The sequence below is a fragment of the Herpailurus yagouaroundi genome, unplaced genomic scaffold, assembly GCF_014898765.1.
Source record: "Herpailurus yagouaroundi ecotype Mexico unplaced genomic scaffold, PumYag 163, whole genome shotgun sequence".
NCBI classification, from domain to species: domain Eukaryota; kingdom Metazoa; phylum Chordata; class Mammalia; order Carnivora; family Felidae; genus Herpailurus; species Herpailurus yagouaroundi.
The window spans coordinates 11,310,717-11,333,691 of NW_024412404.1; the positions used below are offsets into that span (position 1 = coordinate 11,310,717).

At 58.4% G+C, this 22,975-nt stretch overlaps 1 protein-coding gene across 20 annotated transcripts in view; it reads left to right on the forward strand.

Moving 5' to 3' along the window:
* COL13A1 (collagen type XIII alpha 1 chain) overlaps positions 1-22,975 on the forward strand; it is a 146,443-nt gene that overhangs the window by 99,956 nt on the left and 23,512 nt on the right. For 15 of the 20 annotated variants that reach the window (XR_005793453.1, XR_005793452.1, XR_005793455.1 and 12 more), the window contains 14 exons: positions 6,718-6,762; positions 7,629-7,661; positions 8,392-8,418; positions 10,927-10,980; positions 11,804-11,890; positions 13,497-13,550; positions 14,709-14,753; positions 15,133-15,198; positions 16,367-16,390; positions 18,121-18,183; positions 19,242-19,286; positions 19,660-19,812; positions 20,424-20,522; positions 22,022-22,066. Coding sequence is in view for 9 of the 20 variants with exons in the window: in XM_040485240.1 (XP_040341174.1) it covers positions 6,718-6,762; positions 7,629-7,661; positions 8,392-8,418; positions 10,927-10,980; positions 11,804-11,890; positions 13,497-13,550; positions 14,709-14,753; positions 15,133-15,198; positions 16,367-16,390; positions 18,121-18,183; positions 19,242-19,286; positions 19,660-19,812; positions 20,424-20,522; positions 22,022-22,066 (840 nt within the window). In the remaining 11 variants the exon portion in view is untranslated. Of the gene's footprint in view, positions 1-6,717; positions 6,763-7,628; positions 7,662-8,391; positions 8,419-9,020; positions 9,084-10,926; positions 10,981-11,803; positions 11,891-13,496; positions 13,551-14,708; positions 14,754-15,132; positions 15,199-16,366; positions 16,391-18,120; positions 18,184-19,241; positions 19,287-19,659; positions 19,813-20,423; positions 20,523-22,021; positions 22,067-22,276; positions 22,317-22,975 lie in introns of all 20 variants that reach the window. The other 5 variants (XR_005793461.1, XM_040485245.1, XM_040485243.1 and 2 more) reach the window with 2 other exon arrangements.

Consider the following 22,975-nt stretch of genomic DNA (forward strand, 5'->3'; position numbering starts at 1 on the left):
CTGGTAACAGGCACCCACCCCAGCACCCAGGGAGGAGTGAGCGCTGGCGGTCGGAGCACCATACCGGGACAGAGGCCATAGGACGGCCCCTGTGTTTCGGGTGCAAGGGGAACCCATGGGGTAACCGACAGACCCACGTCTGCTTCAATTCTCCGTCCTGGCGACCTGATACACAGGCAGGGAGTCTTTCTTTCAGCGTGGGTGGAACTGAACTCTTAGCAAAGATGTTTCGTGGCCTGCAGAGTTTGCTAATGATCGGTTCTGCCCACCACCGCCACCCCTGGACGGCTGGACCAGGCCTGGCATCCCTCTCAGTGACCAGCCAGGCCAGCAGGCAGTCTCCTTCCCTAGCTCCTTAGGATCAAAGCCCAGGGTGCCAGCAGGCCCCATGCTGCCCCCACCCCGCTCGGGACCAGCCATGCTGCCTAGACACTGTGAGTATTATCGTGTACCCACGTGGTACCGATTTGATCCAAATTTATGACCACCGATCTACTTTAAATGTGTCGTACGATGCAACGTGTGTTTAAAACATTGCAACCCTGGCTCTCTCTCAAGGGGATCGACGGGTATTGTCAGACGGTATGTAGGTCACAAAACCTGGTGAGAGCCTCTCTCTAAGCGTGTCGGAGCTGGTCCATCTGACCCGGCAGCAGGGGGTGCACTGGCGCGGGGCGGTCAGCGGTAAGCCTTGGGGTCTGCATGAAGGACCAGGACTGAGGCACACAGTCCTTCCCCGCAGGCTAGGGGCTGTGCATTTTCAGACCAGGAGAGGCAGGCTGGGACGGCCCCCTGTTAGAGCAGCTTCCAACTGCGGTCACTCCTTGCGGAGGCTGTGGGGCTCCCAAGGGACATCAGCTGGGCCCTAAGGTGGGATGTCTAGGGCGCTGGGGTGAGGGCGAGAGGAGCAGATGCTCTCCTACCCGGTCCAAGTTGGGCCCCCGCCGTACGGCCACGCCGGCCCTTCCCACACTCCTCCAATCCTTCTCCGACAGGGTGTGATCATCCCGGTCTGCCAGTCACAGCAGGGGGCCGTGTGGGTGGACACATTTCTGTAGAAGGACCGCTAGTATCATTAAGCTGCCTCACCGGGTCTTTTCAACACGCCAGGCTGCGTACGTGGCACTTTGCATACATCATGTTCCTGGATCCCTATAGCAACCCTGTGAGGAAGGTTTTATTCTTAACCCTAACTTACAGATGAGCAAACTGAGGCCCAAAGAGGTGAGTTCCAGAAGGTCCACAGGCAGGAAGTAGTAACCCAGTTCTGTCTGATCCCCGCGTCTTTGCCATCCTTGCTCTGAATGACTTTACTACCTGGGCCTTATGGCAGGGCGGTGGGGGGCAGGGGTGGGGGGTGGCCATGATTTCCGATAGGCCCTCCTCCCCCAGAAGGAAGATGGGTGGGGGTGGGCTGATCTCCTTCTCATGAGAAAAGGCTGTGGCTGGATTCAGGCCTTTCTCTGAGCTTCCCAGGCTCTCTGCGAGCAGAACTCGGGGGCCTTGGTGCATTTCGGTCCAAGAGCCCAGGAAGTGGAGCGCTTTTTGTCCATTGGCCTTGATTCCTCCTCCCCCCCCCCCCCCCCGCCACCCCGAATGATTGCCCCAAGGAGTTAGCATGGTACCAGGCCTTCAGTAAAACCAGGAGAAGGCAGCTTGTCTCAGGGCCCCACCACAGCTATGCCTGAGACCCCCCCCTTCGCACCCCTGTGGCTCTCAGAGGGCCTGAGCAACCCCAGGCTCCACAGGGCACTCACGTGCAGCCCCGGGCTCCATGCCGAGGGCAGCCGTGGCTGCAGGAGCCTTCTGGGGTGGGGACAGCACTTTCTTTCACAACCATGAAATCCCAGTGGGAACATCCAGACTGTTTCAGTTAAAGCAGATCAGGGATCCCCGACATAGGCCTCAGATCTGAGGCCTCGCGGGGACTGGGAGTCTCACCCCGCCGGCCTCCAGCCCCTAGCCTGTGCTCTCTGGGCCCTGTTTCTCCCACACTCCAAAGTCCACAGATTAATTAGAGCTGACTTTTCTTTTTGGAGCTAACTACAAAATCAACCGATCTCAAATCGAGATTACAAGCCAGCCGCCCTTCCAAAACCCTGGCCTTCAATGGGGCGCCTGACCCCGGTAATTCCCAAGATCACTTCCTGCCGGTCCTAATTACCGGAGGGCCTGGCATCCCCTTGGTTCCAGGCCTCTCCTGTCTGGAGCTGGCTAGGGTAGCGAAGAAGGAAATGAGCTGCCTTTTCCTGGAAGGGAGTCCTAGGAACCCTTTAGAGGAAAGAGAGACATTAGCCCTCCTCACCCAGCTTTCCCAGCCCGGGAAAGGGCCCTGGGCCAGGCCCGAGGCCTGAGACGCCTGCTGGCCTCCCCCCACACACCCCCACCTCCTCCCTTCCCTGCAGCCTTCCACTCCCCACACTCAGACAGGCCTTCCTCCTCCCTGCAGAGAACAAAGAGTCTGTATGTGGAGCTGCTCTGCCCGGGCCCTCCCGCCCTCCGCCCTCCGGCTGCAGAGGGAGCTTCACGCTAGGGAGGTCCCTGCATCACCCCACACTCCTCTGGCCTGACCTGCGCTTGGCTGGGAGCTGACCTTGAAGCCCCCCACCTCCCTCCAGCCTATGTCTTCTTGCCAAGTCCCTGCCCCGCTTGTTCAACAAGCAGTAAATCACCAATTAAGAGGCTGCTCCCACGGGACAGGAGCGTGGCCATTTTGTGCTCCAAGGAGCCGGCTTTTATCCTGTCGTCTCAGTAAATGATGGGTCCCTCCACCTGGAAGTGGGGACCAGAAAAGAAACCCTACTGATGCCACAAGGCGCTCCTGTACAAGGTCCAGCTGGAGAGTCAGTGGCCTCATAAAAGTCGGGGCTAGGGCAGGACTTCAAGGTCATTGCAGGCAGCCCCTGCTCTACCCACCTGTGCTCACCCAGAGCTTTCTAAGCCACAATGATTGGAATCTACCCCTTCCCGGCCAGCAATCGGGCATTGGTTCTTGATAGCCTCTTGGGTCAAGAGCCAGCCTCCCAAGTGGTGGGATGTCCCGGCCTGGGGGTCGCTGGCCTGCTCCCACTGCAGCCTGTGCCATCCATGCTTTGTGCACCTGGGGCAAGACTTGGGGTGCCCGCCTCCGCAGCTGCAGGGTGGCCCAGCAGGGGTCTCCAGGAGCCCGCTGGGGGAGCTCCTGGGGCCCCCTGGGAAGACAAGAGAAGGCAAATATAGAGGAGTTAAATTGGGGATCTTGGACTTGGACACACTTTGAGGACTCCCTCCGCACCCGAGATAACGACACTAGTAAGTTAGTGAATCGAAATTTAGCACAATTCCAAACTTAAACCCTTTGAAGGGGAATACTTTTAATTGGAAAGAAGGAGCTTGTAAATCTGCCCCCACAAAGACACACGGAGGGGAAAAACTGTGGGAACAAAGGTGTCGTGGTCCCCCTTTCAGCGATAGCCCCCAGAAGCTCGTTTCTCACTCCCCGCAAACAGGTGCCCTTGCCCACAGCCACCCTGAAGTCCTTGACAATGACTCACCCCTGTCTCACCTCACAGATCCAGGAATCAGTGCTTCCGAGAGTAGGGCCAGGCCAGTCCCCAGGGCAGAGGTCAGGCTGGGGTAGGCCCGGCTTGATGAGAGTGGAACGAGCCTGCGGGGTGGGGTCAGCGGGGGGCGCCCCTGCTTCCTGCCCAGCAGAGGGGTGGGAGTGAGGGAGGCCTGAGAATGGGATCAAGGGAGCCTGGGTCGCCTGCAGAATTAAAAGACTTGACCCAGAGGGGAGGGAAGGGGCAAAGGTCAGCCACGCTAACGAGGAGGGCTGCCTCCTTAGGCTCCAAGGGGCCCAGATTTCCCTGGAGTGGATGGTTTTGTCCTTTCATACGCGCTGGCACGGGCTGAAGACAACCCCAATTAGCCAGAAACCTTCACTCGCTGGTGTCACTGCTTCTGCTGAGGTTGGAGACAGAAGCCCAGAGGCGGGGTTTGGGCAGACCCGCCACCCCCCTTCTTGAAGCATCAGCAGGTGTCCCCCCGCCCCCAGGTAGGAGGGAAGGAAATCAGAGACCCACTGAGACCCCTCCTAGACCAGCATTTTCCCCCCACAGCTAAACTCCCACCCCGACAGCCTCGTTCTGGAGATGCCAACAGACCCAGGGGCCCCTCCCCAGCTCTGACCTCTCGCCCCACTGAAGGCCTCACCTAGGCAGGGCTGGGGGTGATTGGAGAAAGCGGGTGGGGCAGGGGTGGGTGGGAGATCTCCAGTCTAACTCACGTTGCAGGGGAGGATCCTGGACCCAGAGAGGGAAGGCTCCAAGAGCCTTTCTTGACTCCCAGCCGGTTTCCCCAGATCGGGGTGGGAAGAGGCTGGCAGGGGCATTGAGGAAAGGCTGAGGGAAGGACAAGGGAAGAAGGGCTGAATAGTCAGGGGCACCCAAGCCGATCTCCCACCTGTGCCTCCCCGCACCTGGTGTCTTAGGGCCAGTTGGAATGTTAGCAGGAGATCCTGGTTCTTTGAAGGAAAAGATGACAGGGGCCCTCAGCTGGCGCTACTGCGGGGAACGGGCTCTGACACCATCGTGGTCACAAGCGCCAGTTTTCTGATGAGGTCCTGTGGCACCCTCTGCTGGCCACAGAGCAGACCTGTGCTGGCAGGTGGGGCCCTACCCAGCTCTTCCCTCTGGGCCATGCCTGTGGTCAAAGACCCAGCCCCCCAGTGAGCTACCCAGTGAGCCCCCCAATGAGTTGACCCACTCACCCCTATGAGGCACAGACCTGAGGGGCCTCCGGCAGAGAGGGACTATAGAATCAGCCCATCTGATGCTTGGGGTCAGCTTAGAGAAATGGGTACCTGGGCTTTGGCAGACAAAAGACCTGTGTTCCAATCCCTGCTCTGCACGACCTTGGCGATCATGCCTGGCCCCTCTCTCTGAGTCAGTTTGCTCACCTGGGAAACAGGAACAGCACCAATTCCCACGTCGGAGAAGAGTCTTGGAGAGTGAATACAGGGAAGCTGGAAAGCACTTAGCCCCATGCCAGACACAAGGCAGGCACAGTAAATGGCCCGGAAGAGGGATTTCCCGGAACTCGGTGGCTGGGGCAGACCTGGGGCGCTGACCCGTCTGCTGTGTTCACTTCCCGAGTACAGCTCCGCTGACCTTGCCTGTGGTTCAGGGGTCCTGGTGGGCCAGGGTGAAGAAGGGCTCCCGCGTTTAGAGCTAAAGATTCCGGGCCTGTTGCAGAATACAGAGACTTAGGCCAAAGAGGATGGAGGTGAACCATCCCAGGCAGACACTGGCCGTGCGTGCAAACTACAGATGCACAGTGGTCCCTGCCACGCTGAAGAGCCAGCGCTGGGTTATAGTGCATAGCAAAAGCCTTCACAGAGGACGTGGTATGTGACCAGCTCCCCATCCCCCCCCCCCACCCCTGCCGGCTGTTTCGAAGTGGGGAGAGTTATTGTCCAGCCTGTGCACTGGGGAGCTTAGCCGGAGGCCCGCGTGGAGGCCCGGTCATGCAGGACAGAGGTTGGAAGACGTTCTAGCTTTGGCGAGCAGAAGGGTGGGCAGGACTTCCCAGAAGATAGCGGAGACGGGGTGAGGGCAGCGGAAAAGACGGGGGCCGGGTGGGGCCAGGTCACCCCTCGCCCGGAAGCCTGTGTGGGAACTGCAGCCTGGCCCCAAGGCCACAGCTCTTGAGACCCGAGTGGGGAGGCTGGGCCGGGACAGGGTCTGTCAGGGCCCTGCGTTGCCCTCCAAAGCCTTCAGATGTGCTCAGAGGCGAGCAGCTGCCGCAGGCTCGTGGCTGTCACCTGTCACTGCTCGGCATTCAGAGCCCTGGCCGGGGCTTCATCTCGGGTTCAGCTCATGGCGACAGGAGCTGCCTTCCTTCCTCTCCCGAGCACCCCCACCCCCGACTTCACTGACCCGATAGGTGAGTCTTGACTCATCGTCTCCACTTGACCTCCATTTGTCGCTGGCTGTCCCCTCCAGCCCCATCTACCTCGTGTCCTTCCTGAGCTCACAGCCCGGCCCCACAGGTGTGGCATTTTCACGGGGAAGGTCAAAGAAGCTGAGGAGAAAGATGGGACGCTGCTGAGATAGTCGAGCAAACCCCACAGTGTCCTGAAGCCACAGCCCCCGCGGGGCCTCTGGACGGGTTCCAGGCGCCGCCCTGCCCCCACCCACAGTCCCCGCCCCCAAACCGAGGCCCACCCTCCGCCACGCCCTCTGGAGGAGTTAGACCCCAGGAGGCCGGGAGGAAGTGGCCCAGCCAGCAGGCACCGGAAAATAGGTCCAGAAGGGCCAGGGGGGACCTGGAGGGAGGGGACACCGATGATGGCCAAGCAACCCCTTCCACCCATGGCCCTGCTGCACTGAGCTCCGAGCCAGCGGGGCCCCTGGCTGGTGGCAGATCTGGAATAGCTCCCCCCGCAGCCCCCTCAGGACTCAGACTCGGCTGGTGAGCCCCGTCTCGCTGGGCGCCTGTCCTGCACCGTGATCTGCGCTCTGGGACTTGGGCCCTTCCGTGAGTTCACGTGGCCTGTGGTGGCCGCCGGTGGTGGCAGGTCCTCCAAGCTCAGCGTGAGCTGCACGGCCGTCCCGGGGCTTCCAGACCAACCAGGATGGACGCCTCGCTGGCATCCTTGCAGGCCACGCTTCAAGGGCCGAGGGCCTCAGGCGAGTCAGGCCCTCTCCTCAGCGTTTCTTCTGTTTCTTCCTTCAGGGAGAACGAGGCATGCCGGGGATGCCCGGCAAACACGGAGCCAAGGTACGTGCCCTTCACCCCATCCCAGGCAGCCCCTGCCTGAGCCCCAGCTCTCTCTCCCAAGCCCTGGGACACCTCGGAGGCCCCACTCCTCCTGCCCATGTGCCGCTGTGAAGACGTGAAGGCGGGTACATATCTCCCCAGCCCTCTCCCCTTGCTGTGCCAGCCTGTTCTTCCCGTGAGCCGACACTCACCAGTGCCCTGAAGTGGCCAGGCCGCCTCCGGGGCATCTCTGGGTCGTTACAAAGCTTCCCGGGTCACCCCAGCCCTGGCTGCAGTCCCACGCGGGGGGTAGGGACTCCCTAAAAATCACCTCCACTTGGGATTTACTGAGGGGTGCCTTTGGCAGCCTGTTTACCTCCAAGTGGTTGGTCCTGGGCTGATGTGGAAATGGGGTTCGCTCCCGGTTGCTCCCCAGTCCATGAGGGCCCAGGCCCAGAGAGCTCTCTGTGAGAAGAACCCCCCTTGCAGGCTCAGGGGTCAAATCAGCCACGTCCCATTCTCCCCTGCCGTGCGGCTCTCCCTTCCACCCGCCTTCCTTCCCATCTCCTCTTCCTCCTCCTTTCCTGTCCCACGGAAGCCCTCCCCACACTGCATCCCAGAGAGACCCCCATCTGGGTCCCCCTGGGCCCCCTGAGCAGGCGGCTGGGAAGCCTGGGGAGCTCGCCGGCACAGAGCCTCCTCCTTCCTCGGGGCCTGCTCTCCCTGTGCCACACTCAGCCACCCACCCCTGCTGAGGGTCTGGACAGCGGGCAGAAGCCAGTGGTCTGGCTCCACAGCCCCCTCAAGGGGAGGCCGGGAGGCGGGCCGCTCCCTCCGTGCCTGTCCCAACTGCAGAAAGTCACCACGCCTTCTCTTCTCTCTGCCAGGGGGCTCCCGGCATCACCGTGGCGGGGATGAAGGTCGGTGGAACGTTGTCGCTCAACACACGAGGGGCAGGATGGGGGGAAAGGGGAGAGGAAGACAGAATCGGGCCTTCAGGGACTCAGTGGGTTGGCCGCTGGACCAAGGAGGGGGCAGACAGGATTCAGAAACACTTCTCTTAAGGCCACATTTGGGCCCTTATGCACAACTTGAGCAAGAGAGGCTTAACTAAGCCTTGCAAAGTAAGTAGCGAAGGTTTACCAGCCTCAACTAAAGGTCTCACCCCCCCTGCCGGCGTGCAAGGGAACCCAGCGTTTTCCTTCGTCCCTCAGAATTCAGCAGCTGTGTGCTTACCAAGGTTCAGAGCAGGGAACAGGAGACCTTCTCCCGAACCCCACCCGAGCCACCCGTTGGGTTGGTAGGCAGATGGTTGCGGACCCCCAAAGCACAAATGTGGATCTCCCGGCAGGTCCACTCACAGGGGGCACCTTGCCCAAAGCCAACGCCCGTTCCTTCCCCTCCCTCCACCTGGGGTGCCTCGCTGGCATTCACATTGCCACATCGCCACCGAGGGGAAGGGTACGGAATCGTCCGGGAGGCCTCCTTTGGCCTGGGACCTGAGGCCTAGGCAGAGGAAAGCCGTGGGCTGGCCAGATGCTTCACCTACCCCATGAGTACCTTTGCTTAATGGCTCCTACACTAGTTTGCTCGCTCTCTCTCTCTCTCTCTCATCTCTTTACCTGAGTCTTCTTTTTTTTTTCCACACAGGGGGAGCCGGGGACCCCAGGAGCCAAGGTACTGATACAGAGGGAATGTTCTGGGCTGCACGGAGCATCAAGCATGGGGTGGAGGTGACAGTGGCTGCTGTTGTTATGCTCCTGGTCCCCCTGAGGCTGACCCGGAGCCGGGGACCTGGCTGAGTGGAGGATAGCCCACCCAGGAGGGGCCTGCTGGGCAGGATTGCCTCCCACTCCCCGCATTCTGGTCTGGGAAGCTCGGATAGCTTGCCTACACACCAGCTCCAGCAGGCAGTAACTATTGTCCCCTGTGCCTGCAGGGCTCTGTCTCTCTTGTCTGGGACTGTAAGAGACGTAACATGAAAAAAGCTTCCATGGTCAGATATGTTTGGGAAATACAGACGTAAAAAATAGTTCACAGGTTGCTTTACTGCAGGCCTTCTCAGAACCTTTAAGATGCCGTATGTGTGTTGGGAAGCTCTAAAACTGTAATTTCTGGTGCAGCGTTTTCCAAACTTTCTTTTGACTAGATCATCCTTTTTTTTAAGAGTAACATCTTATGGGACTAGTATTCTGGAAACACTGGTTTATGATCACTGTCCACCATACCCCTCACCACCCCCATCCTCTTATCAGTGACTTTCTCTTCTTACCCCAAAGGGAGACCCAGGAGCAGCAGGGAAGCCAGGGCCCCCAGGTTTGCCGGGGAAGAGGGGGCAGAGGGTAGGATATTGTGTCTTTGAGTGTGTGTCCCCTCCATCCTGGCCTCTGCCGGTCTCCCACTCCCTGCCCCGCCCCCATGGCTGGTGTGCTGCCTGCGGTGTGCTGGGGAGGTGCATGTGTCCCCAGAAAGAGGGAGTGCCGGGATGGCCCGGCAAAGCTTCAGAAATCCTGCACTCGGGAACACACCCTCCCTCCTTGAAAGTGTTGGTGACCCAGGAGGAAAGACCAGCAGAAGGAAGGCCTTCCCCCCCCCCCCCTTCCATCCCCCAGGACCTCGTGGGGGCAGCACCTGTATCATTTCCCTTCAGACTCGGCCTGTGGCAGGGCAGACCCCAGTTAAGGCACATCCCAGGCACGGCCCAGGCAAAGCAGGACCTGCTGGGGCCCCAGGACTCCCTTCCCTCCCAGCACGTGGGCCCTTACCCGGCATTCCTCTCCTCCCTGGAGCAGCTTCAGGCTATTTTGTCACTCAGCTTCTGTGCGCCGTCAGGTGGCAAGGGGAGGCCACCTGAAGACTTGGTGCCGCATCTTCTGTGGCTCCAGCGGCAAAAATCATCGAGACATCTGGCGAATTATGACCCCCCCGGGGCCCTCAGTGTGTATTATTACCTAGGAGAACCCGCAGCCACGGGGCCGTGGAGAATGCGCCCTCTAGCGTTGGCCTGCAGGGGTTCTTTTGGGGGTGCTCTCCCCGTAGGAGACACTCTGTGGGCGCAAAGTGCCGTCTCCATGGTGTAGAAGGCGGAGCTTCGGCGGACGCGGGGGCCCGACCTGGCTCTGTCACTGAGGCCGCGAGGGGTCCCGCATAGCCACGGTGCCGCTTCACCTGCGCAGCGAGAGCAGGGCCCTGTGACGCGTGTCACGGGAAGAGTTCTTCGTGGCGGAAGAAGATGCTTAGCGAGGGGTGTTAGTCTGCTAGAGCCGCCCTGACAAAGGACCACAGACTGTGAGGCTCAAACCACAGAAAGTCACTGTCCCGCAGTGCTGCAGCCCGGAAGTCTGAGATCGAGGAGTCAGCAGGGCTCACTGCTTCTGCAGGTCATGAAGGAGGGTCTGCTCTGTCCTTGCCTCCTTTCTGTTGGTTTGCCGGCAGCCTTGGTGTTCCCTGGCGTGGAGAATTATCACCCCGGTCTCTGCCTTATCCCGACATGGTGTTCTTCCTGTATGCATCATGTCCGTGTCCAAACTTCCCCTCTTGCAAGGACACCAGTCGTACGGATTAGGGGCCCACCTCACTCCAGTATGACTCTCCTAGCTTGGCTAATTGCATCTCTGATGGCACTATTTCCCAAGAGGGTCACGTTCTGAGATACTGGCAGTTGGAACGTCAACATACGAATTTGGGGAGGACGCGAGTCAACCCATAACAGGAAGCAAACTTCTCAAAATATGGTTAGATGGTTTTTGTCTTCCCTGGAGGCAGGGAGGAGGGAGGCAGAGACCAGGGAGCTCTGAATGCTGGACGTTTTAAAAAATGAAAAGAGCAGATTACTTAAAAGAGCTCCCCCGACTACCAGCCTTCTAAACCGTTCACTTGTCCCCAGGAGACCCCAAAAGGGGCTAAGTGCTCTTGGTCCCTGTCGCTTCGTGAATGGTGAGGGCCCAGCCCGTATGGGAACAGGAGACCAGGGAGGCAGGCCGTCACCAGTATGAAGTGGCCCAAGGGAGGAGTCAGGTGCAGATGGGGGTCTGGCAGGAAATGGAGTCTTTCAGGAAATGGCCCACAGAGGGGGAGGGAAGCAGGACAGAGAAAGCCTCAGCTCCATGCTGGTGGGGCCGGTGCCTTCCCGGTTGTCCTGGAGAAGCAGGTCCTAACCCTGCACTGTCTGCATTTCCTCCACAGGGCGAAAAGGGGGCTGCAGGCTCCCCCGGGCTGCTCGGCCTCCTGGGGCAGAAGGTGGGTGTTGGCAAGCTCTGAATGGTGGGCTCCGCGCAAAGGCCTTGGTGTTCATCCGCACCTGACCATTCACACGGGCCCCGGCACGGGAGGTGTCCCTCCCAGATTGGAGGAAAGCAACCTCAACGCAGCTAGATTATTGTGTGGGGTACCACGTGGGAGGCCCTGATTGGTAAAAACAAAACAAAGCAAAACAGAAAACCGCCTATATTCAAAGACCAGTAGCTATGACCTTGTCAGACCTCTTTGCACCAGCTCTGAAAATGCACCCCCTAGTACCTGAGATCCCTCAGACTGTCCATTTAAAACACAACAAAAGGCTAGAGGTCAAATACGTTTGGGGAGAGCTGCGTAACACAGGCCCCTTGGGATGGCACGGGGCACCCTAGCCCGTCAGGGCCTCAGAGCACCCTGCAGGGAAGGAGCCTGCCCTGCTCCATTTTCACTCTGCCTTTCCTGACATCCTTTGGCCACCAGACTCCTTTTTTCACATGCCAAATATTCCCCACCCGCTGAAGGAAGTGTCCATGGACACAGTCTGAGAAAGAGTCTAGACCCAAGTCACGATGGGTCTCCTGTTTTAGCTCCCTACCCGTTCCCCTGCTGTAGCTGGCTCCATTGTCTGCTCACATCCCACGGCCCATAAGACCGAGCCAGGCTTCTGAGGGCCTCTGGGCCCGGCCTGGACCGAGGGGTGGTCTGCTATCTCCACCCCGTGGAACCACGAGGAGGGAAAAGACAGGGATCAGCCACCAGCTTCCAGAGCTAGACGGACACAGTGATGGTTAACTTACCTCCCATCCTCCCACCCTTCCACCCCCAGGGAGAAAAAGGCGACGCTGGCAACTCCTTTGGAGGGGGCAGAGGGGAGCCCGGCCCCCCAGGGCTACCTGGGCCCCCAGGCCCAAAGGTGAGTTTCCCTGTGGGATCAGCACTCAAGGGGGATGCTGTCTGTGGCCTTTATCTTCAGCCCATTCTTGGGGACCCTGTCCTGAACACCTTGCCCTCTCTCATGCTCCAGATGTGTGGGGTTTCCAGTGGATTCTACAAAGGCAATTTGGACCAAGGGCCTGATTCCAAGTGGTGACTATTTGACCATGCAAGGGAAACAGTCAAGAGGGCGGATAGATGGTCCCATTGATCCAAATGGCTATGATATAACTGAGTCAGGAACCGATGGCTACAGAACCTCAGGATAGACAGAAAGGCCCCTCACCCAGGCTCAGAATAAGTCAAGATCAGGGATCAGCTGGGCTCCACCACTGGGTGCTGGCACACGGGGTGGGGGGAAGGGGCTGGGGGCCAGCAGTGGGGTCATCTGCAAATGGGACAGCCCTCACCTTCCTTGCACTGGGTGGAAACGCAACAGTAAGATTGGGGTTTCCCAAAGCAGGTGCCTTTTGTGCTACTTGGTTTATACCAGTAGCATAGGGACATGGGGACGTTCTTTCTCTTGGCCTGTAAGGAAAGGACTCATGACACGATTTCAGACAACACACACATTCATCCCACCAACGTTTGTCAAGGGGTGGCTGTGAGCAGGGCCCCGCCTGGGCTGCAAGGCTGCAGAGAATCTGCCCTCCACTTGCTCACAGTCTAGCAGGAGAAACAAACCCACACTTCACACGGATATAGTGTGGGGGGTTGGGGGCAGAAGGAAGCCCATAGACAGGTGAGATGAAGTGGCAGAAAGGGTCTCGGGCCCACCCCCACATGCCCACCTGACTGTGGCTCGTGCCCTGTCATGATCACCAGCTTTGCCAAAGGTGGCCCTGCCACCTGGGCTCCGGGATCCCCGGGGCTGGAGTCCGTCCCCGTCTGTCCCACCGACCCCTCAAGGAGTGGATACCTGGCATGTCTTGGGTCTTGACCTGGGGTCAGGGATGTCTGGGGACTATCCCTGCATCCTGGGACAAAAAGGAGGAAAGATAGAAGGCTGCTCCCAAACCTATGTCCTCCTTCCAAGTCCAGGCAAAATGTTGACTAGGGGAAGTATGTCCGGTGGGCCTCCTCCCATCTCCCTCTGCACCTCCCCTCCTAGGCCTCCTGGCGCCCCTCCCTACATGCCCTGGGCCTTCTCGGTCCCCTCTGCCTCCCAGGCAGGACCTGATGAGTTGTGCCTTGCCAAGTGTCCCGGGTTCCAAAGTGACCTGCCCCCCTGCAGCCAGGGGCGGCCAGCAGTCCACAGCTGGGGGCTGCCACAGAACTGGCCTGTGTGTGTTAATCAAGAAATGAGAAGGGCCCGGCAGGGCGGTATGGACCCCAGAAAGCCGTGCTGAACTCAGAGGAGGAAGGGAGTAGGCAGGGAAGGCTGCCAGGAGGAGGTGAGACCCAGTTTGGCTGGGTGGGAGTCAGAGAAGTAGAAGGAGGTGAGTTAGCAGAAGCCAGTGCAGACACTGACGGAGATCCGAAGACACTCAACACCCAGAACGTCAACAGCAAGGCCCTCGTGTGGCCCCTTAGGCAGCCGGCCGAGCTGCCCTGCACACCCTCAGCCCGTCTCTCCTCTTCCCCAGGGAGAAGCTGGTGTTGATGGCCAGGCCGGCCCCCCAGGACGGCAAGGAGACAAGGTACAGAGGCCCCCAGTTCCGAGACAAGGGGCAGCTTGGGAGCTCAGGCCCCAGCTCGGAGAGAGAAAGAATCATGGCGGCCATTCCCGCAGCTGGACCCCCAGGGCACAAGGCTGATGGGCCGTGACTCCTGGGGCCATCACTCCTGTAGGCTGGGGAGAGCCTTCCCCCGAGTCAGCAGTCATGCAAAGGCTGGCTCGGGGGTGCATGCTTGGGCCAGGGAGCCTCCCAGAGCCTCTGCTTCTGTGAGCTTCCATGCGGCTGGTAAAGGCGGGGCTCCCACTCCTCTCCAGCTCCTTCCTGTGGGAGGGTCAGGTCGGTGCTGCCCCATCCCTCACAGGTGCTCAGCAACTGAAATGCTGTAGGGACAGGGGGGTAAGGGGCAGGTTACCCGCAGGTGGCAGTGACTCAACGCTCCATGAGCTGGCCCACTGCAGGGTCACCAGGAGCTGAGTTCTATTAAAGGGCCTGTTGTCCCTTTATCTTGACTTTCTATCTTGACTTTTGAAATTTGTCTTGAATGTTAACGTTGTCCCAGAACAGTTGGAAGTGTGGTTTGTTTTCATTTCTTCCCCCATAGCTCTGTCCTCTGTCCAGCAGGAGCAACCCCCACCCCACCCACCAGGGGAGGTTGAGTGTTCCCCTTACGCTGAACTCCCTTTTTCCATCCTGCAGTTTGGGGCTTTCACACTCAGGCCTCTGGAAGAACCCACGGTCCTTCCGTGGCAATTACGACCGCCCAGGCCATTGACGAAAAGTTACTGAGCTCTTGCTGCTTGAGCTGACTGGAAATACAGCGAAGCAAAGGGCCTGGTCCCTGCACCCAAGGAGGTGGCTGACTTAGGGGCTGGGGAGAGGTGGCCAGGCAGACAGGTGGAGTCCCTAACAACTAACACAGGACAGAAAGAATGTCCTTCCAGTGAAAAGCAGCGGAGCCCAGAGGCGCTGGGAGGCACAGAAGAGGGCCCTCGGGTGGAGACGCTTCCTGGAGGGGTAGAGCCGGCACTTTAATGCACAGGGGCGTTTGCAGCCTCTTGGCCTGAGCTGAGATGAGCCTCCCGGCCCCTCCACAGACCCTTACGATGGCCCCTCTGGGGCCATCAGCTTCTCTCGTACCCAGCCCTGACTGCGTCTCACTCCAACTTTGTCGTACGACAGGGTGAGCCCGGAGCAGCCGGAGAACAGGGACCGGCTGGCCCCAAGGTACGTGCGTCTCTCGCCCAGAGTCCCAGTGCGACGTCTCACTTCCCTGGGCTCACGGCACGAGGTGGCTGGACTCTGGGTCTTGACGGAGAGGGAGGGAAAGATTGTGGCAGGAGGTTCGCGACCGCAGCCGTGACTGGACTCGGTCTTCTCCAGGCCTGGCTAGTCCCCAGCTGTCGCACGGAGTCTTCTGTGTCCGTCGTGGAACCTCTGGGCACCCTGCCTCAGTGTTGGGGACCCACTGACACGCTCCCCATCCTGCTGCTCTAGACACACCCGTGTGCAGCCAGGCATCACCCGTGTTGGCTACAATCCCGTCTAAGAGCGGGCAGCGGTTGCTGGGCCCCGGGCCGGGGGTGAGACCACGTTTGTCTTGCAGGGCAGCAAGGGGGAACCAGGCAAAGAAATGGTGGACTACAATGGGAACATCAACGAGGCTCTCCAGGTGAGTGGGGGCTAACCCAGACTCTAGAGATCTGGAGATGCCCGGGGGCCTCCAAGGCTCTGCACCACGGCCCTGATGAGGGAGCGCCCCAGCACCCTAGTTAGTGTCCTTGAGGCCAGGCTAATGGGCAGAGCTTCCAGAAGAGAGGCCCCCTTGCTCTGTCTCCCTTGGCCTCTGCCTGCAGCCTCCAGGAAAATGCCCCTCCCTCGTTTGGCAGCCGGGAGGCCCAGCCCTTGGTGTGGCCCGGCTGGCGGGTTATCCTGGCTCTGGGGAACTGAGAGCCGTAACCGGAGCATCCTGGCACCCTGTGGGATGTTGACCTATCCAGGGTTCTGGAGCCCCGTTTCTTCAATAGCCCTTTCACATGGTAGAATCTGTCTTTCTGAAACATATCTCCTTTGCGTGCCTGTTTAATCACGTTTCAAGTTCATATGGCACCCACCCTTTGAAGCAGGGTATTGCCATGAATGGCTAGAGCGTGCTCGTTGGGAGTTGTGGGGGAGGGGTGCCCTGCATGTTGTAGGGTGATTAACCACTAGATGCCGGTAGCACCCCTCCCCCAGCTGTGACAACTAAAATATGTCTCCAGACATTCCCAAAAGTCCCCTGGGGGCCAAACCTCACCCCCGGGGTTGAGAACCACCGCTCAAAAGAAAGTACCTCTGTGAATCCATCTGGAAGGTGTATAATCCTGACTTCATGCCAGCGCTGTCCCTCTGATTTCTTGAGTGGCTCCATATCTTCCTATATCGGTTCCATATCTTGAGTGGCTCCCTTGTTTACGAGGAAGTACGTCGGAGGCTGGAAATCTGGGCTCGGGGGGAAGAGGAAAGAAGAAGGGAGAGTCCCAGTCGGTGATTAGAGAGAATAAGAGATGTGCTGTGCCCTCCTGCTCTGGCAAAGTGAAGCGAAGTCTGCGGTCCATTTCGGGACTTGACTGAGTTTGTTGTGGGACAGTGTCAGAGCAGCATTTGGTGAGGTGTAGGGACGTGTCTGCCCAGTGCGAGAGGTGGGGTGGCGTGGGTTGGGAAGCATGGGGCCCACCAGCAGGGCCTACCCCTACTGTGCTCCTAAGGGGAGGCCCAGCTCCCTCGTTGCCTGGGCCAAGGGGTGCCTCCAGATGGCTCTGGACTTGTTCTTCAACTGATTGCATGGCTTTGGTTTTCAGGAGATCCGAACGCTGGCCTTGATGGTAAGTCTTCCCCTTTCTGTTGGGTACAGGGCTGAGGGCTGGGGGCTGGGGGCCAGGGGAGGGCAAGGACTTGAGGTCTAGCTTCCAGAAAGCAGGCGCTAGGCATCTGGGTTTGGACCGACCGTGAAGTGCTGGGGCAGAGGGTGAGGGGAGCCCGAGCAGGGGGGTCTCAGGAGCCTCCCTGACCCGGGGTCCCGATTGTCCTCTGGACAGCCGATTCCACTGCGTGCTCCTATGCTTCTCCATAAAGCTGTGTCAAGGAGATGGAGGTAGAGAAGAGGCTGCTCTTTTTTAAGTTTATTTATTTATTTTGAGAGAGAGAGAGAGAGCGCGAGCAGGGGAGGGGCAGAGAGAGAGAGAGAGGGAGAGAGAATCCCAAGCAGGCTCCACACCGTCAGTGCAGAGCCCGACTCGGGGCTCGATCTTACGAACCGTGAGATCATGACCTGAGCCGAGATCAAGAGTCCGACGCTTAACCGACTGAGCCACCCAGGTGCCCCAAGGAGGATGCTTTTAGGCTTCTCGTTTTTCTCAACCTTCAGCCAATAAAATCCATAACCCTAAAAAATCAGTAGCAACTCAACCTCCGCATTTTCACCTTCCCTAGGAATCAATTTCATTTTCTGCACTCAGAAAGCCAGAGAATTCCAAGCCCAGGTTTTACTTGTGCACCTACCAGTGACAGGCCTGTGCATTTTTGTGGTGAACATTTATGGTTAACACAACCACCCCGAGGTTTAAGTTCCATGTGGAGAGAAGAAAGGAGATCACAAAGTTCTCCAACTGTTGGGATTTCATTTCACTTCCTATTTTTCACGGCCACGTGCCACAGAAGGCTTAGGGGGTGTACAGATCCAGAATCAAGCACCAGGCACGGCATCCCCTGACCCCGGAGGTGGGTATTAACATCACACGATTCTGGAATCGATGAGCTTCGTTTGGGAACATTAACATATATTATTTGAAATTTCATGGAATTCTTGGTTCTTTTAAAAATCAACCTCAAAGTATGAATTACACACAATAAAACGTCCCCACTTTTGGGTAAAGTTGGATAAGCTTTGACGAATGCACATACCCACGTATCCTCCACCCCAGTCACTCCAGAAAGTTCTTTCATGTGCCTCAGGCGTCAATCCCACACTGACCCTCAGCCCTGGGGCACCACGGATCTGCTTTCTGTCACAGTAGATTACACCTGCCTTTCTTGGAGTGTCATTTGAATGGAATCACACTGTATTCTCGTCTGTGTCTGGCTTCTTTTACTCAGCATAATGTGTCTGGGTTTCATCCGTGGCCTGGCAGGAACCAGTGCCTGCTTCCTTTTTTTACTGCTAAGTAATATTTCATTGTATGGGCGTCGCAGACCTTCACCTGCTGATGGCTATTTAGACTGTTTCCTGGAGGCATTTTTAAGGCCCTGTCAGGAGAGGTCAGAATCATGTTCTTGGAGCCCAGGAGCCCCCAGGGGTGTTCAGAGGGAGAAGAGGGAGAGGCTGTTAGGCGTGGCTCTAGGTCGGTGGGGAGGGGGAGCATCACTCTAATCCAGACGCACTCGGGGCTCATCTGCCTTACACAGTGGGAACCCCATACTGTTTCCTTTGCGAAAAGGATGAAATGTTTGAAAATGATTGATCTCCGGAAACCAGCCTCCACACACACCCCTCTGGCAACAGGCCACCCCTCCTTGGTTAGAAAGTTCCTCCACGGGTCTTTCTTTTCTTTCCTAGGGGCCCCCTGGTCTTCCCGGGCAAATCGGCCCACCCGGAGCCCCGGGGATCCCAGGCCAGAAGGTAACGCTTGTCTTGACAGGGGCGGGGCGACGGGCCCCGCAGAGGCACTGCGTGTGTCCCTGAGTGCGGAAGCCAATGGGTGACCCTCTAGTGTTCCCTGCAGAGCCACCATGGCGACTTGGCCTGTGACTCCTCCCGCTGCTCCCAGGCGCCCCAGGCCCTACCTTGCCCACATCACAGCCACCCCCAGACCGGCCACCTCGGCTCCGCTGCCTGACTTGGGCTGCTGTAATCCACAGGCTCCTTTGATGTGGTGGAGCCTGGGTCTAGACAAGCCATGCTCCAGGCAAAACCATGTGGGGACCCCCAACCCACCCATCAGGCGACGTGGCACTTAAGCTCCTCCCCGATCTCCCTCCTCCCTCACTCCCTGCCTTTGCTCTTTTATATTCTGCCTCACCCCTGTGATTTTCTCAGAAGACCCTGCACGTTTGCCCCTCTGTCCTCTGCTCATGAGGGCCCCTGCCCTGAAGCTCCTTCCCCTCTTCCCCTACCTTTCCCACTCCTCATAGTGTGAGCCCAACTCAAAGGCCACCTCCTCCTTGAAGCCTCCCCTGATCTACCAGGCAGAATTCACTGCCCTTTCCTCTCTGCTCCCCTCATAGCCTCATTTTGCCTTGGAGACGTGGCTCGTTGTTTACTGGCCTCAAAGACAGAGACTAGGCCTCCTTTATCTCCCTCCCTGACCTAAAGAAGAGGCTTGGGTTGACGTGAAGATACAGGGAGCTCCCCCTGGGGCAGGCGGGACAGGAGGGCTGGGTTGGGGGACACTGGGAGACAACAGCCCCCCAGGGAGTACCCAGGGCCCTCAGTGGCAGCACGCAAGGTTGTGGCCAAAATGTGGCCTGTGGGGCCAGGAGGCCCGGACTCGGACCTAGCTCCACTCTGCACAGACCGCAGGCCTTGGGCACACACCTCCGCCCTGGGGTCCTCACCTGGAAATGGAGGCAGTGCAAGTACATACCTCCGGGGGACCCTGGCACATGGGAAGCGCCCCATAAATGACAGTTATCATTCGTCTCTGCTCTGAGAGTGACCTTTAGTTGTCCTGGCCACAGGGGGAGATTGGACTTCCAGGCCCTCCAGGACACGATGGGGAAAAGGTAAGAACAGACACTCCCAGACAAGCCTCCGAAGATGGACCTTGACCTGGGCTGGCAGGGGGACCGGGAGGGGGGACAGAAGGCTCTGGAAGAAGCCCAGGTGTGAGCCTTGTGGGGAAGAGAGTAGGGGAGGTGGGGGCCAACCCTACGCAAGCCTGAGCCCCACACTGCCGGCCCCAGAGGAGCCAGGAAGACCCGGCTGGGCTGGGCTGGAAGTTTCTAGAATTCCCAGGGAAAGTGGACAGGCTCTTCACCGGGGCCAGTCAAGCACTGAAGAGCCACATCCTTTGGACCTCCCGTTCTTTCCTGTTCTCTCTCTCTCTCTCTTTTCTCCATTAGTGTGTATAATAAGTATTGCTGATATTTTCTAAAGGGACCTCGAGGCAAACCAGGCGACATGGGCCCTCCCGGTCCCCAAGGCCCCCCAGGAAAGGCTGGGCCCACAGGAATGAAGGGTGAAGACGGACACGTGGGGAGCCCGGGAGAAAAGGGGGAGAAAGGGGAGACGGGGCAAGCAGGCCCACCGGTGAGTGCTGGGCCGGCCGGGACCCTACCTTGTGACACGCGTATGCCTGCACAGTGTGCCACCCCAGCATGGCTTCCTCAGGGTCCCCACCGCGGCCTGGGCTGGAGATCTGCAGCCTGGAAGTGGGGGCAGGAGACTCAGCTGGGTTTCCCTTCAAGCCCCCCTTTTCTTTTATGAAGGCCAGTTTCCTATCTCAGGAGAACTGGTCCTGTTCTGTCATCTCCTGTGTCCTCGGGAAAGTTGCTGAGCCTTGCAGAACCTGTTCTGTCATCTCTAAAATGGGGATAAGAATGCTTCCCCTGGACCCTTCACTGGGTTGTTGGGAAGGCGATGAAGTCGTAGGTGTAAATGTGCCTCTTTGGAAAGTATGCGGAAGCCTGATACCCCGGAGAGGCTGCAGGTACAAAGAAAGGACCATACCCAGTCCAGCCAGGCTGCCGACTGGACCTGGGAGTCTTCTCTGGGCCTCAGTGGTTTTTATCTGTGAAATGGGCACCATCCTAGACACCTGCCCTTGGAGGAAGGGAGCCATGTGTGCATGCCACGGTTGGTCGCAGAGGCCCACTTGATGACCTTCCTCCTGACTAACAGAAATCTTTGTCGATCTGTAGGGTCTAGACGGCCCAACTGGGGAGAAAGGAGAACCAGGTGGCCAAGGGAGACCCGGAACAACAGGATTGCCCGGCCCGATCGGGCTCCCGGGATTTACAGTAAGGCGAGAGGGCAGGGTATCAAGGTTGTCAGCAGGCAGCTGTGGACGAGGGCATGCGAGCAGGGGCGCCCTCGCTGTGGTCACCAGCCCAGCCGATGCCCGGCGCTATAACGACGCTGCATTAACCCCCGCCCGCCGGGCTGGCCTCAGTGCGGGGCGGGCGTGTTCTCTTGATGAGCAGCTACTCTGTGCAGGGTACTGACTGGAGGGTGAACAGTGGTTCCCACTTCCTCCGCTCACGGCACTGCAGCCCCTGCCTTCAGGCACCAGCCTGGTTCAAAGGCGCTAGAATCTTAGACTCAGAATTCTCCTCTTAGAAGTATAAAGAACCTCAGAGGTCAACCCGCCCCACCTCTGACCCAGCGCAGGAGTCCCTCGGGAGCCACTAACTGGGGCTGCCCCACCCAGATGGGACAGGGGGACAGCTCACCGCCTCCTGACGTGTCCCCTCCAGTGTGGAGCGGGGGACCTGCTCCTGGATGTGGTGTGGGAGCTTCCTCGTCGCCCTCCCACCACGGGCCCTTGCTCTGTTCCCAGAGCCATATTCATTTCTGCAGCTGCGTTGCAAATCACAAGTTCAGCCACTTAAGACAGCGCACCTGTGACCTCAGAGTATCTGTGGGTCAGGCGTTTAGGCCACCGGGTCTTCTGCCTGGGGCCTCACGAGGCTGCGGTCAGGCTATTTATTGGTCTCTGTTCTCACCCAGGTCCTCATCCAAGCTCTCTGCTGTTGGCATGATCCATGCCATAGTAGGACCACGTGCCTTGCCATAGTAGGGCCGCGTCCCTCAGCTACTCCAGGCTGCCAATGCGGGCTGTTCCCCATGACAGACAGTTCACATTAGAGCAGCTTGCTTCTTCAAGGTCAGGGCCGGCAGGAGTCTCTCAGTGCCTGCTTCCAACAGAGTTAGTTGTGTGTGTGTGTGTGTGTAACATATTTCTAACATAACCTTAACATGTGTATGTTATAGTTTGTACCATGAACTTGTAATATAACCACAGGAGGGACATCCCATCACCTTTGCCAGGTGCCATATTCTGTTGGTTAGAAACAGGTCTCGGGTCACTGTAGGGTCTGTGCACGGCAGGATCCACGCACAGTATCGGCCTCTCCTCCCGTGGGATGGAACCACAGAGTCTTTTTTTTTTCTTGATGTTTATTTTTGAGGGACAGAGCATGAGCAGGGGAGGGACAGAGAATCCCAACGTGGGGCTCAAACCCACAGACCGTGAGATTGTGACCTGAGTCCAAGTCCGACGCTCGACCAACTGAGCCACCCAGGCGCCCCATGGGACCGCAGAGTCTTGAAGACCGCGATCTCAGGGCCCTTGCCGGGGCATCGTCCATCAGGCTGACTGCCTCCTCAGCCTCCGAGATGTCCCCCGGTCACACCTAGGCCTAGTCTAGTGCTGGTTGGTTTGTCACACATTTGAGGGTATTCCTGTGCCAGCCTCCCTGAGGGCCGGCATCCACACCGTGGTGTTTTGTGCCCACAGGGGGAGAAAGGAGAGCCCGGGGAGAAGGGAGACCCAGGAGCGGAGGTAGGTTGTACCTGCCCTACCTTCTGTGTCACGGGGGTGGGGGGGGTTGACAGGGGTCTCATCACACCACAGCCCCTCCAGGGTTCCTGTGCTCTAGAAAGAAACCCACAACTGCCCGGCACAGGGACCGAGAAAGAAGCTGAACATTCACTGAACATAGAGGCTCGGCCTCAGAGCCCCGGTTCACGGTCTCCCCCTTGGTGTTCACAGAGCACCCGCCATACTTCGTTCCCGGTGCTAGAGTCTGGAGGTAGGAAAAGAAACAGAATCATCTCTATGCAGCCAACAGTCCCAGCAGCAAGCATACAATGGTTAGCAGCTCAAGGAGTTAGGTGAGCATCCTAGAAGACGGGGCATTTGAGCAGGGTCTTGAAGACTTTGTAGGAGTTTGCCTAGAAGCTCCGGAAGCAGGCTTTCCAGAGAGACGCGTTATTCTCTGAGAGATGTCTGGTGAAGGGAGGAGGACACAACAGTGGAGAGGAACTCAGGATGGAAGTCCGATTTTCACAAGATGAGAGGGATTCGGGCCTATTTGTAGGCTCAGGGAAAGAGCCAAGGAAGCAGCAGAGCTCAGGGGTATGTGAGGGAGAGGACGTTTGGTGGGTGGGCCTAGGCCACCCAGCCAGAGCCAAGGAAGAGACCACCAAGGCTTCCCAGCCCCCAGAGAGGTCCCCTGCCCCTGGTCACCTTCAGTGTCACCAAGGCCCAGCCTCACTTAGGGAGACAAACCTGATGATATGATATGGTTACCGAGGTAGACGTGCATGGTCTCCTAATGGAATGCTCCGAAATGCGGGAAAAGCACCACACATAGAAATGTTCCTTCCAGAAGTATTTAAAGTACAAATTGGAAACAGGCTACATTTCTAACAAGAAGGAAATGATTCAATAACTTATGGTTGATAATAC